This window comes from Hemibagrus wyckioides, linkage group LG10 (assembly GCF_019097595.1).
Source record: "Hemibagrus wyckioides isolate EC202008001 linkage group LG10, SWU_Hwy_1.0, whole genome shotgun sequence".
Taxonomy (NCBI): Eukaryota; Metazoa; Chordata; class Actinopteri; order Siluriformes; family Bagridae; genus Hemibagrus; species Hemibagrus wyckioides.
Window position 1 is genome coordinate 6,426,634 of NC_080719.1, and position 13,915 is coordinate 6,440,548.

The following is a 13,915-nucleotide window of genomic DNA, read 5'->3' on the forward strand; positions in this document are numbered from 1 at the left end:
TACTATTATAATAATATACTGTAGTATGAATGCATTCAGCTGTCATTTTAATATTGTGCTGTTTCATAGAGAAACAATTCAAACAGTTAAATGTGCAATACTTACTTTTTTTATTCTTTACTTATACAAATGACCTGAAAAATATATTGAATCTTAAAAAAAAAACCCATTGGATTAAGCTTTGGCCTTGGCAACAGTCTATTAAATCAGTGAAATGACCTGTTTGGAAAGCAGACTTTGGTCCAGAAAATGTTTGGATGGGCTTCCTGTCAGTCATTTAGTAGAGAATCTATGGGTTACCCTGGATCTTATTGGTAAAGCTTTGCGAATATGGGCAGAAACAAGGACGTGAGTTCATCTAACCACTGGAGACAAATATATATACACAGTTGTGCTCAAAGTTATTCATACTCCTTGGACAAATCAATACTTTTTCATTTCTTTCATTTATAAAATCTACTTTGTTGAAACGTCCATTGTATTCACTATACACTACTCACAAAAAGTTAAGGATATTCGGCTTTCGGGTGAAAGTTCAGGATGCACCTAAAATGCACTATAACCTTTACAGGTGAACTTAATTTGACCTTCTCTACACTTTTGAATGCACATGTCCAACTGTTCAGTGTTTCAGTACTTTTTGCATAACTTGCTGTTCTCTAACAAGGTGCTTAACGGCAAAATTCACAACTGGTGTTTGATCCATGAATCGACCAATAAATTTTCTGGTTCAATTAGAATTGGTATTTCAACAGTCCTCTTCATCATGCTGTTCACATTTTGACATCATGAAACCAAGACGACACCTAACATTGATCAACAGTACCTCGCCATTGCGAGGTTTCAAACAGGATGTTCTCAGAGGGAAGTGGCCACTGAGCTTAGAGTGTCATCAGAGTGTCATCAGCAGGTTGCGACAGAGATACAGAGAGACTGGAAGAGTCACAGAAAGGCATGGAAGTGGACGTCCTTTGGCCACATCCCACATTGATGACCACTTCATTGTGAACAGCGCCCTGCGGAACTGGATGATGAATGCCACTCAACTCCAGGCACATTTAAGGCGAGAGGCACCCAAGTGTCACGTCAGACCATTCGAAACCGTTCACATCAGCGTGGTCTGCGTGCTAGACAACCTGCAAGGGTACCTGACCACACCACCAGGCACAGGCATAGGGCCAGGGAGCATTTATGCTGGATGAGGGACCAGTGGGCCTCAGTGCTGTTCTCTGATGAAAGTCGATTCACGTTGAGCAGAAATGATGGCCGCCAACGATGTTGGAGACGTCAAGGAGAGCGCTATGCATCAGTCACTGTTGTGGTGGTGTTACAGTCTGGGCAGGTGTGTCTACTCAATACAGAACTGCCCCACATCTTGTGAATGGTACAGTGACAAGCCAATACTACCTGAATAACATCATTAATCCAGTCATTGTGCCCCTGCATGAACAACACAGGCCTACTTTCATCTTCATGGACGACAATGCTCCAGCTCATCAGGGTCGCATCATTAGGGAACGGCTGCTGGAGGCTGGGGTACCTCAAATGGAGTGGCCTGCACTTTCTCCAGACCTGAATCCCATAGAAAACCTATGGGATCAGCTGAGTCGCCATGTAGAGGCTCATAACCCTGCACCCCAGAACCTCAATGACCTGAGGGCCGCCCTTCAAAAAGAGTGGAATGCCATGCCTCAGCAGACAATAAGTCGACTCGTGAACAGCATGAGACGTCGTTGTCAAGCTGTAACTGATTGTCAAGGGCACACGACAGATTATTGAGACATTGACATTTTTTGTTGTGGTATACCCACCACTGTTGTTGGCTTTTGTTTCAGTAAATTGTCTGAGATGAGGAAATCACCATTGCATGCTTCTACTTAAATGCCCTACTTTCATGATATATCACTGTAGAGTGAACTTTTTACATTTTCCATAAATTTCACTCAAAAACCAAATATCCTTAACTTTTTGTGAGTAGTGTATATTAGTTGCTATGCACAAACCCACGTATGTGTTAGCTAAACTTCATTTGTTTACCAATGGATATGGCCAGAGATTCTCTTTCGAGCCTGATCAAAATTAATCATACCCTATTCCCAATCTCAGAAAAAATCCCTTCTTTTGTGAAAGTGCACATAGTTTCACACTCCAGTGACTATTATCAATTTAACCAATTTAGGTGTAATCAATGAAGGCTAAATGTTAAATGGTAACACCTGCTCTGTAAAGTATAATTAAGGGGGCAAAGCTTTCATTATTCTCAGTCACTGTCACCATGGCCAAGAAGAAAGGACTCAGTCATGATCTTCATGCCCGTGTTGTCAATGCCCTTAGTGGAGGCAAAGGCTACAAGGCAATTTCGAAAGAACTGGATGTCCCTGTATCAACCGTACAGAGTATCATCAAGAGGTTCAAGACGCTCAACACTGTCAAAAACCTGGATGGGCGTGGCAGGAAGCGCAAAGTATCATCTAGAATTGCTAGAAAGATCTGCCGTGATGCAAACAACAACCCCCATATCACCACAAAGCTCCCCTCAAAGACACCCACAATCAAGCAGGGGAGATGGTATCAAGATCCACCATTCAGTGAATTCTGCAGTGAGGTGATCTCCATGGACATCATCCCAGAAAGGCACCACTCCTTACCTAGAGACACCGGGATGCACACCTGGCCTTTGCGTGGGGTCACCTAGATAGAGATCCAAAATTCTGGTCATCCATCCTCTGGTCAGATGGGACTACACTGGAGCTCTTTGGACATATGGATGTTGCATATGTTTGGCATAAGAAAGAGAAGCCTTCAATCCTAAGCATCCCAACAGTCAAGCATGGCGGTGGTCATATCATGCTATGGGGATGCTTCTCTGCCAGTGGTACAGGTAACCTTGTTAAGATAGATGGTATCATGAAAAAGGAGGACTATGTGAAGATTCTTGATGAAAACCTGGTGGCATCAGCACACAAGCTCAACCTGCCAGAGAACTGGACATACCAGCAGGATAATGTCCCAAAGCAAAGTGGTCAAGCAATGGTTCAGGGACAACAACATAAGTGTTCTGGAGTGGCCAAGTCCTGAACCCAATTGAGAATCTGTGGAGAGAGTTGAAGATCCGGGTCAGGGCTAGGAAGCCTTCCAATTTCCAACACCTGGAGGCTTTTGCGAAGGAAGACTGGGGAAACATTCCACAGCAGACCTGTAGATATCTTGTGGAGACCTACAAGAAGTGTTTGCAGGCCATCATTAAGAACAAAGGCTTTTCTGTTGATTATTGAAACATTGTAATATAAAGGGTATGAATAATTCTGAACATGGTGATTTTTGAATATTTGTCAATAAAAACCCACGAAATGTCATATTTCTTGAAATATCACGTTATTTCTTCTGTTTTTTGTCATATCTTACATATATGAAATTCTTATATGTCTCATATATATATTCTGACCTACTGCACTTTTTAAAAGTACCACAAGCATCAACTCTAATCTGTAAACTACAAAAAGAAGAGAACCAAAGTGGCGCTACGATATGATTCTATGATATTTATAATAAGAACAGAGGGAGAGCTTTGAATTCTTTAACTATGTATGAAGAAATAATAGGACAACACTTATCCATTTTATCTCATCTGATGGTTAAGGGTCTTGCTCAAGAGCCCAGTAGTGGTAGCTTGGTGGACCAGGGATTTGACCTCAACCATTTGACCAGTTGTCCAATACCTTAACCACTAAGCTACCACATATTAGTACCAATAGGCTTTTAACACAACATTTCATGTGATTTCATGCAGAGGATTCATCATCTAGTTCCTAGTTCCCAGTAGTCCTGCAGCTAATTTCTGTACTTGTTTCCAGAAATACTTTTATTTATATGGAACATCCTGTAATTCTATAAAATAGTTAGTCATTGTAAGCCATGACCCATTTGAATAAACCACATGAAAGGTGTGGCAGTGCATCCTGGAGCACTGTGCATATCCACATTTGATACATCGGATATATTTGTGTATGCAAATGTATAAGAATCTTATTAACAACAGCTAGAAAACAGGCAACGCAACTGAGAAAGTAACACCTTCCTAGGTGAGCTGTCTGGGGTTTTATTATTTCTACATGAAGCAGCTCTGATTTTGAAGAATCACCAGATACTATTTGATATCTGAAATCTGAACTGTGTTTGGTTTGTTTCGGTAAGTTTCAGTTTTCTGTGTTTGAGGTGTTCATGAATGAACTGATTTTAGTCTGTTTTATTCGTGAAGAATTGCATTCTTTGGCATTAAGACAAATATTAGACTAGTCAATAATACTTTAAACAATTTGTTATCATATCCTGTTCACAGAGATTCATTTGCAATTATGCCAGTGCCTTGTAAACTTTTTGATTATTGCTTAGAATTTCTAATGTTTTTATATTGTTTTTAACTAGTCTTCTCACTCCTTTTCTAAAGATTCTTTTTATTAAGCTACAGTCATATAATTCATTGTGTCTTGCACACTGTTATGTCTTTGCTTTATTAAAGTTCTCCATCAATCAATCTATCAATTGCAGCTGCTGATATGATACTCCCCTTTATTCTTCTGTTGCATTTTGGAGCCAGTTCTGATGGTGACAAAAACTTATCAAAGGGTACATTTCTTCCAAAATAGACATTGATAAAGATGTGTTTGTTTTTTTGTTGTTGTTTTTTTTACATCAAATGCACAACTAAGTCATGATGACTATAAAGGAAAATGTTTACTATTGTCAATATAATTATCTAGCTAGCTAGCTAGCCATCCATCCTACAGTCTTATTGTCTCTATATTTCTTCCCTTTTCTCAGGTATGACTGCAACAGTATCGAAATCGAGCACCATCCAACAAATGAGTATTCAGACACCTCAGACAGATGTGTGTACATGTAATCAGAAAGAAGGGAAAAACAAAGACAAAATCCATGGCGAGATCAAGCAAAACTTTAGTGGGCCAACCAAAACCTGTGATTACAAGAACTTCACAATGACTGTTGTTAAGATGAATATGATGAATAATGCCATGGATAACAGACGTGTAAAGATATCTGCTCCGAAGGTAATATTGGAGTATTATGCACTCAGCAATAGTATAATAGACAAGGCCTTAAACACAATGGAATGTGCTGTAAAAGGAAAAAAAATGACATGATGGTGTGCGTTGTGACTCAACATGAAGTAGAGTTACTGTTACCACTCACATTGATTAGTTTCCCATAAACGCACACCAAAGTGATTTATTTCTTCAATCCAGAAATTTGGTAGCACTTCAATCTTACTGTCTATCCATATATAGTTACATTTAATTTAGTAAAAATATTCGCAAAGTAATAATAATTAATAGCAGCTATGAATTGTCTTCCCCACACCAGCCTTTTTGCCTGATTCTTGAATCAACAAGACAAAACTGATCAAGTAATCAGTCCGTGTTCCTCACTTTAATCTGTTTATTAGCGATATACACCGATCAAGCATAACATTATGACCACTGACAGGTGACGTGAAAATGACTGATGATCTCCTCATCATGGCACCTGTTAGTGGGTGGGATATATTAGGCAGCAAGTGAACATTTTGTCCTCAATGTTGATGTGTTAGAAGCAGGAAAAATGGACAGGCGTAAGGATTTGAGCGAGTTTGACGAAGGGCCAAATTGTGATGGCTAGACCACTGGATCAGAGCATCTCCAATCTGATCGGTGTATGAATATGTGCAGTGTCTGCCATACAAGCCTCTTTGAATTGAGTTGTGAATATCAAAACAATCACTTTTTTGAATGAGCAAATTAATATAAACATGGGATCTGCAGTTGTCATTACTTTCAGAGCTGCTGCTATAGAAAATGATCAGATTCAAAAACACTGTGATATAATGATTAACATGCTTGTAGGAATTCTAGTAATAAAAACATCTGACAATTTTAAAGCAACCAAAATAATGATTTTACATTTCATATTGGTTAAGTGATTGGTGTCTGATCTGTTTTATATCTGTTTTTACTGTCTGATAGATGTATGATAATGATTCAGACATAGATGTATTTGTCCCGATTGAACCATTTCTGAATGTCCCAGATGACCAGGTCAGAGTTAGTGTAGTGAGATACCGCTCCCCTCCACAGTTTATAGTAAGTCTTACATGAACCTTCACAATCTCTTTAAATAATGTGTATTTCATTTGGGAGCTTGAGTAATTTTTTTTCCAAAGACTATAATTATATCCCTTTTCTGCACATTTTCACAGATTAACTCAAGCATCATTTTGAAATCCCCCGTCATTCTTGTTGAAGTAGTGGAACGTGAGATTAAGGACTTGTCCAATCTACTTGTTATCAATTTTACAGTGAACAGTGGTGAAATAACCGTAAGTGATCGTCTGTACATATCTTTCTGTTTCTGTATCTTTTTGACAAGTAGCTCTTGTCCATGCTTATGACACTTTCTTCCTTTGCAAAATACAAAGTCATATTATGGATGAATACATGGTTCAAATATGAAACGAATACAAAAACTGTCACAGAATAAAAGTTTGAAATGCACAGGATTTTCATATGCATTTGACTTTTTATTTTTATTTATTTATTTATTTATTTATTTATTTATTTATTTATTTATTTTAATTCAGCCCTTGTACTTTGTTGTTATAGAAAAACCAAACACTGTCATGCCAGTTCTTTAATGAAACAGGTATGTATGATTTTGTCGAATGCTCAACGTTTTAGCTTGTTATTGGTGGTGCAACAGTGATGAGAACCCACAGTGATGCGATCCTGATCTCATTATAATCTTATACAAATGGAGTAGGATTAAAATCATAGGGTAAAAAAAAATTAAGAACACACTGCCTCTAACTTTAATCTTAAATTGTAACGTATACACAAAATTGGTACTAATGATTAGTGCAGAATTTGAAAGAAGCTGTATAATTTGAATGATATTTGGTAATTATGCATGCACCAAAATATACCTGGCAAATAAAGACCACTAAGAGTTACACACTGTGAGAGAGATTACTCAATCTTCTAAATGATGGTAACTCTACAATGCTAACTCTTCCCAAAACGTTTTAACCAAGTCTTAGCCTAGATTTAAACTGGTAAGTTATGATAACAATATATTTCTCTATTATAACACAACCTATCACATCGATTATGTGTTAAAACGTTTGTATCAGTAAGCACCCAACAGTGCCACTCTTGACAAGCCTCTCCATACTTTCCATAAAGGTATTTAGTTATGTATGTAAAAAATCAAGTCTTTCAAATGATTTCCTCTAGATTTCTCATATTCTACTTTAACCTTCCTGGTTTCTTTTACTAAATAATTTATAGTAGTTATTAAATAATATTCATTGTTGAATAATAGGTAGGTGTTTAAGAGGTCAATTGCCCAACAACAACCATCACAATTCACACAGTTTTAGCAGAATTAAATTAATAATGCTTTCCTACATATTCATTCATTTGGACTGGTGATGAAAAGTATGAATTGAGTAACATGAAGTAAGGATTGAATTACAATCTGTCATAGACAGGGCCACTCACAGCAGCTAAGAAACACAACTGATCTCCATCTCTTGAAAACTGCTTAAGTGTGCAGCATTCATTTTAGCTTCTTCTCATACAAGATCATAGGTTTTGGTTGCCATGATGTTAAAACTGACCAGAGATTCTGATTTCGTCCTGATTAGAGCTTGTTTGGAATGACACGGGGTCTTTCACCAACCTGGATAATTATAAAAGCAATAACATTGTAAGCTGCTCTTACGATCACATGACCCCTTTCGCTGTACTTCTGGTAAGCACTGAATCAGTACCAGAAATCATGTGAGTAAACTAGTTCTACTATAATTTTGCTAAGATATTCTCTATCTGTCTGCATCTCTCTTATTAGGTTAGCACAGATGAGACACCTATGAATCTTCAGCAGTGGAACACCCTTTCCTATATTAGTTACATAGGTTGTAGTCTTTCGGCGTTTTTCTCAGTAGTCACCATCTTCCTCTACACTTTCAAGAAGTGAGTAAATTTGACGATGTACCAATGACACATTTAAACAAAGAGCGATTCTTTAAAAATGTATTCATAAATATTCCAGTAATTTCCCTAATCTATTATTTGCATGTAATTTGGAACTGTTCTTTTTGAAATGTGAAACTGTAATGTGCACGATATCACGATAGACCCAAATCCATGATACTGGTAATGTCAAGTCTGTCACAGAAGAACTGATCTGGGCTGTTAAGGACACCTATATGGAGGGCCCTTAAGAAGGCACAGAAATTTGCATAAGGCCAAAGAAATCACTACAGGTTACTGTAGAAAGTATTTCCATAGTACAGCCATGACCAAAAAGTTTTGAGAATGATTCAAATATTAATTAATTTTCACAAAGTCTGCTGCTTCAGAGTTTTTCGATCTTTTTGTCGGATGTTACTGTGGTATACTGAAGTATAATTACCAGCATTTCCTAAATGTCAAAAGCTTTTATTGACGATTAGATTAAGTTTATGCAAAGAATCAATATTTGCAGTGTTGACCCTCCTTTCTCAAGACCTCTGCAATTCGCCCTGGCATGCTTTCAATCAACTTCTGGGTCACATCCTGACTGATGGCTGCCCATTCTTTCATAATCAATTCTTGGAGTTTGTTAAAATTTGTGAGTTTTTGTTTGTCCGGCCCGCCTCTTGAGGATTGACCACAAGTTCTCAAAGGTCTGAGGAGTTTCCTGGCCATGGACCCATAATTTCGATGTTTTGTTCCCTGAGCCATTTAGTTATCACTTTTGCCTTATGGCAAGATGCTGAATCATGCTGGAAAAGGCATTGTTCGTCACCAAACTGTTCTTGGATGGTTGGGAGAATTTGCTCTCTGAGGATGTTTTTCTACCATTCTTTATTCATGGCTTTTGTTCTTTGGCAAAATTGTGAGTGAGCCCACTCCCTTGGCTGAGAAGCAACCCTACACATGAATGATCTCAGGATGCTTTACTGTTTCCTTGACACAGGACTGATGGTAGCGCTCACCTTTTATTCTACAGCCAAGCTTTTTTCCAGATACCCCAAACAATCGGAAAGGGGATTCATTAGAGAACTTTACCCTAGTCCTCAGCAGTCCAATCCCTGTAACTTTTGCAGAATATCAGTCTGTCCCTGACAGTTTTCCTTAAGAGAAGTGGCCTATTTTCTGCCCTTTTTGACACCAGGCCATCCTCCAAAAGTCTTCACCTCACTGTGCGTGCAGATGCACTCACACTTGCCTGCTGCCATTCCTGAGCAAGCACTCTACTGCTGGTGCCCGGATCCCAGAGATGGTCCTGGCACTTGCTGGACTTTCTTGGGCGCCCTGAAGCCTTCTTCAGAACAATTGAAATTCTTGATGACCCAATAAATAGTTGATTTAGGTGCAATCTTACTAGCAGCAATATACCTGCCTGTGAATCCCCGTTTATGGAAACCAATGATGACTGCATGTGGCACCTTGCAGGTAACCATGGTTAACAGAAGAAGAACAATGATTTCAAGCACCACCCTCCTTTTAAAGCTTCCAGTCAGTTATTCTAACTCATTCAGCATGACAGAGGGATCTCCAGCCTTGTTCTCCTCAACACTCTCATAATTGTTAATGTCAGAATCATTGACATGATGTCAGCTGGTCCTTTTGTGGAGGGCTGAAATGCAGTGGAAATGTCTTTTTGGGGGGATTAAGTTCATTTTCATGGCAAAGAGGGACTTTGCAATTAACTGCAATTTATCTGATCACTCTTCATTACATTCTGGAGTATATGCAAATTGGCATCATAAAAACTGAGGCAGCAGACTTTGTGAAAATTAATATTTGTGTCATTCTTAAGACGTTTGGCCATGGCTGTACATTTCCTTGGGCATTATCCATGTGGAAGGTATTTAGTGTGTAAATCAGTGCTCAAGGCTTTGGCCTACAGATTGGAACAGGTTTCCTTAAGCAAGACCCTTATTCTACAAATTATTTTGAGTTATAACTTGCTGTGGATTTATATCTTACTCTGGATAAAAGCATCAGCCAAATATTTATTGAAATACATTTTGTGATGAACACACACAACACAACACAACAGTCATTTTTCTGGGAGTTGAAGCTTGAGAACCCAGAGGAAATCTACACAGAAACAGGGAAAACTTGCAACATTCCACGCAAACAGTAACCCAACTTTAGAATTAAACTAGTAATTAAATATAATATTTATTATGTGCAAATTGAAGTATAAAAAAACACAAACCACCATAACATCTCCAATGCACCTTGACTAAATACTAATGATAAATAAATACTAGATAATACTAGTACTAGATAAATACTATGCTTCCAATAAAAAATCCCTCAGTAAGAATGATGGTTGAGCAGACTGGTAACACACCAGTGAGTTGCGTTTTGGTGACTAGAATTCAGTTCATTCTTAACTTATTAAACCATTCATCACAAACCCGCACACAACCTCATCGTACAATCCTATCAGTGTAGAAATGTTTCGCCATAAGGTAAAGGTTAAGACCTTAAGATCTGTAAATTAGCAATGATTCTTCCATTTAAGGAGACAAGTGGATCTAAATAATGGCAGCAACATAAAATAATGCCCACACAGTATAACAGAGCCACCTGGGTTTTTTTTAAATTAGTAACTGCATGATTTAACAGCATACACAAATACACCACAATCATATCGATACTCTGTTTTTACAGGACCTCAGGCAGAGACACTTCTCTCCGTATCCATGTGTCTTTGAGTGCAGCCGTTTTCCTCCTCAACATCAGCTTCTTGTTCAGTGAATGGGCAGCTCGGTCACTCGGTGCATGCGTCTTTATAGCAGCGATAATACATTACAGCCTCCTGTCCTGTTTCTCCTGGATGGCCATTGAAGCATTACACTTGTACTTGCTTCTAATCAAAGTGTTCAACACGTGCATCAAGCACTACATGATCAAGCTGTCACTGCTTGGATGGGGTGAGGATTCTAACACAGTACCATTACATTCAAAGACCACTTACCGGCTCACTGAAACTGGACAATTGAAGATTTTCCATCGTCAACTCCCTTTCTCAGGATGTTTTTCTTTTTTACCAGTTTCACACCATGCAATTCCAACAATCTTTCCATGTCATATCCCATTTTGGCTTGTGACATTCTAAGATTTTAATCCATTTTTTTAAAAATACTTAGGCAAACAACCATATCTTAGCCACTGAGATCACTGATGTTTGATGTGAACATCATAACTCAAGCTCTTGATCTGTATATTGACCTGTGGAAGTTTTTGCATTGCACTGCTGCTACGTGATTGGCTGATTGGATTGCAAGAAAGTTCGGTTGTGCATATTAAAGTGGCCGGTGTGTGTATAGGACACATGACATTGTGGATTGTTTTTGTTGTTGTTGCAGGAGTGCCTGCTGTCCTTGTTGGAGGAAGTCTTTGTGTTTATGGTATTAAGCCTTTTTATGGCACCAAAACAATACAATTCTCAAACACAAGTGCAACAAACAAATTGTAAGTAAAAAAACCTTTAAGAATTTGTATCATAACAATGAATTTTTAAAATTCCTAAAAGACTTGAATGGCCAGTCAGCAGCTCAACAGGGCTGTATAGGTTCATTATAATAAACATGTTCCTTTGCTGTCTGATCCCAAACAACATGTACAATTTGTACTACACAGCTGCTGGATTATTGATGATCGCCTTTTTTATGGCATGACCATCACCTACTTCTCCATAACATTCCTGTTCAACATGTGCATTCTGGTGGCAGTGATGCATCAGATATGGAAGCTCAAGGGCGGGAACGTCAGAGGCAGCAATCTTACATCTTGTAAGGATATTTGCACTGTCCTCGGCCTGGCCTTCCTGCTGGGAGTGACATGGAGTTTGGCTTTCTTCACATCAGGATACACAAACTACCCCATTCTTTACCTCTTCTGTATCTGCAACACCCTGCAAGGTACTGATACTTTACTTTCAGTAATTACTGATGCACATCACAATCCACTTATTGTGCATAACTTTTCCATGTGCAGCATATGATTTATAGATACAGGTGTTAGGCAGGTGTATCTTCTCAATTGCTGTTAAGTCAAGAAGCTTTTATTGTCATTTCAACCATATATAGCTGACGCAGTACATAGTGGAATAATAATAAAAGAAAAAAACATTTCTTCAGGACCATGCAACATAACAACAACAAAAAGCTACATAAAACAACACAGAGCTACAAAAACAACAACAACACAGAGCAACGGCTAAGTCAGCCTAGCCAAATAAAGCAAATAGTGTGCAACCTAGTGCAAAAAGTTTGCATAAAAAACTTCACACAAAGCCTCCACTTTGGTTTTTCCGCTGTTCCTTGTTCATGGGCTCTCAATAAAAGTGGGTGAAGAGATTCTCTTAAAGCTATAGTGTGTAAAAAAAATTTTGTTACATGTTTTAGATAATAAAACATTGCAACCTGATGGGATGGGTTTCCAAGATGACCCCACTCCCACCCACAGGGCATGAGGGCAGAAATGTTTATACCAGAAATTTTTCCAAATATTACTTTCAGAGGCTTTACACTTGGCACTAAGAGAGCCAGTCGAAAAATCTTCCCAAAAAATTCTTCCCACATTAGCGCTAGTCACAAAAACATTGATCTGTCTTCAACGTGGTGGGTGTGGTCAAAGCTTAAATGAAGACTGATCAGACTGAGTTGGAATATAAAGGGTGAAACAAATATTCCCAGGCAGGAAATGTGGCTCGTGTGGTAGATGTAGATGCAGGTCTTTCTGCTAAGTAGTGTATATTTTCAGACTGACTCATCTGAGGTCACTTTTTGGATACATGCCTGGTTCATGGTGGTCTTGAAAAGCTTGCTCTAGAATAGTCACTGCTTTGGTGGCAGTTATAACAAGCAAAAAACTACATTTCACACATCTTTAATCAAACCTTTAAAGGTTTGATTTAAACCAAATCTTTCTCAAACATCTTTAATATTTGAAATGGATTGGGGTTAGGGGTAAGCATATACTACCTAGCAGCAATCAATCAATCAGTCACACACACACACACGCACACACCCATACAATGTACCACAAAAAGAAGCTCTGAGCATGCACTTTGGTGAGACAGGAATGACTAAACCTGCGTCATTTTTAGGAAACCATAAAAGGGGAAGTGAGCTCAATGAGGGTGCATGACAGTCATTTTTTTTTTCAATCTTTTTGATATCCAGGGTTGTTTCTCTTCCTGTGGGTCTATCGTACAATGAAGAGGAACAGGTGTCTGGAGACACGAGCGTCAACTGTGTCGGAGCAAACTCTTGCTAGCTAAAACCAGTTTTACAGAGTGACCACAGATGTTACATGTCATTTAGTAGTGATGTGGTAAAACATCATATACTGATATAAATCTAGCACTATGAAGCACTGTATGAAGTTATAGAAGTGATCACATGATTTCTAATCCAAATCATCATCTCACTCTTTAACCATTAGTTTCATAATCAGTGGCACAGTTCACTTTTTTTTCCATTTGAGTTCCTTATTATCAATGTCACAAAGGTAAATGATGCATGATGTTTTTGTGTGTGTATAAATACATAAATAGAGTAATTCTCTATCACCTCTACATTTGACTACACTGATCTAATCTATGTTGGTTTTGCATATGAAACCTGTTAAACTCTTACAAAAAGTATCTTTATGATGCCTGTTTATAATCACTTTGTATATGAATGTATATAAACACTGATTATACGGCTCTTTTATACTGTATCCATGTGACACTGTGTGCTATTGATATTGGTCTTCGGCTGTATTGTTTCAGCTTTACGGCAACTTTACTTCCTCCTGAGTTTCGAATTTTTATGTGTTCCTCAAAATAAAACCTGCTTTATCTACTA

General features: G+C 38.2%; 1 protein-coding gene across 1 annotated transcript; it reads left to right on the forward strand.

Moving 5' to 3' along the window:
• The first annotated feature begins 4,054 nt into the window (after positions 1-4,054).
• On the forward strand, positions 4,055-13,892 carry LOC131360924 (adhesion G-protein coupled receptor G2-like). The gene is made up of 12 exons (XM_058401773.1): positions 4,055-4,189; positions 4,549-4,626; positions 4,822-5,069; positions 6,021-6,137; positions 6,254-6,373; positions 6,657-6,696; positions 7,700-7,806; positions 7,903-8,027; positions 10,728-10,990; positions 11,426-11,531; positions 11,700-11,980; positions 13,247-13,892. Exons 2-12 carry the CDS (start codon positions 4,557-4,559, stop codon positions 13,342-13,344), a joined length of 1,575 nt encoding a protein of 524 aa, XP_058257756.1. The 5' UTR covers positions 4,055-4,189; positions 4,549-4,556; the 3' UTR covers positions 13,345-13,892.
• Positions 13,893-13,915: the final 23 nt, after the last annotated feature.

Coding starts and splice junctions, on each gene's coding strand:
- LOC131360924 (XM_058401773.1), top strand. CDS start 4,557: ATGATACTCCCCTTTATTCTTCTGTTGCATTTTGGAGCCAGTTCTGAT. Junction 6,138..6,253: donor GCTCCCCTCCACAGTTTATA/GTAAGTCTTACA, acceptor ACATTTTCACAG/ATTAACTCAAGCATCATTTT. Junction 7,807..7,902: donor CCCCTTTCGCTGTACTTCTG/GTAAGCACTGAA, acceptor CTCTCTTATTAG/GTTAGCACAGATGAGACACC.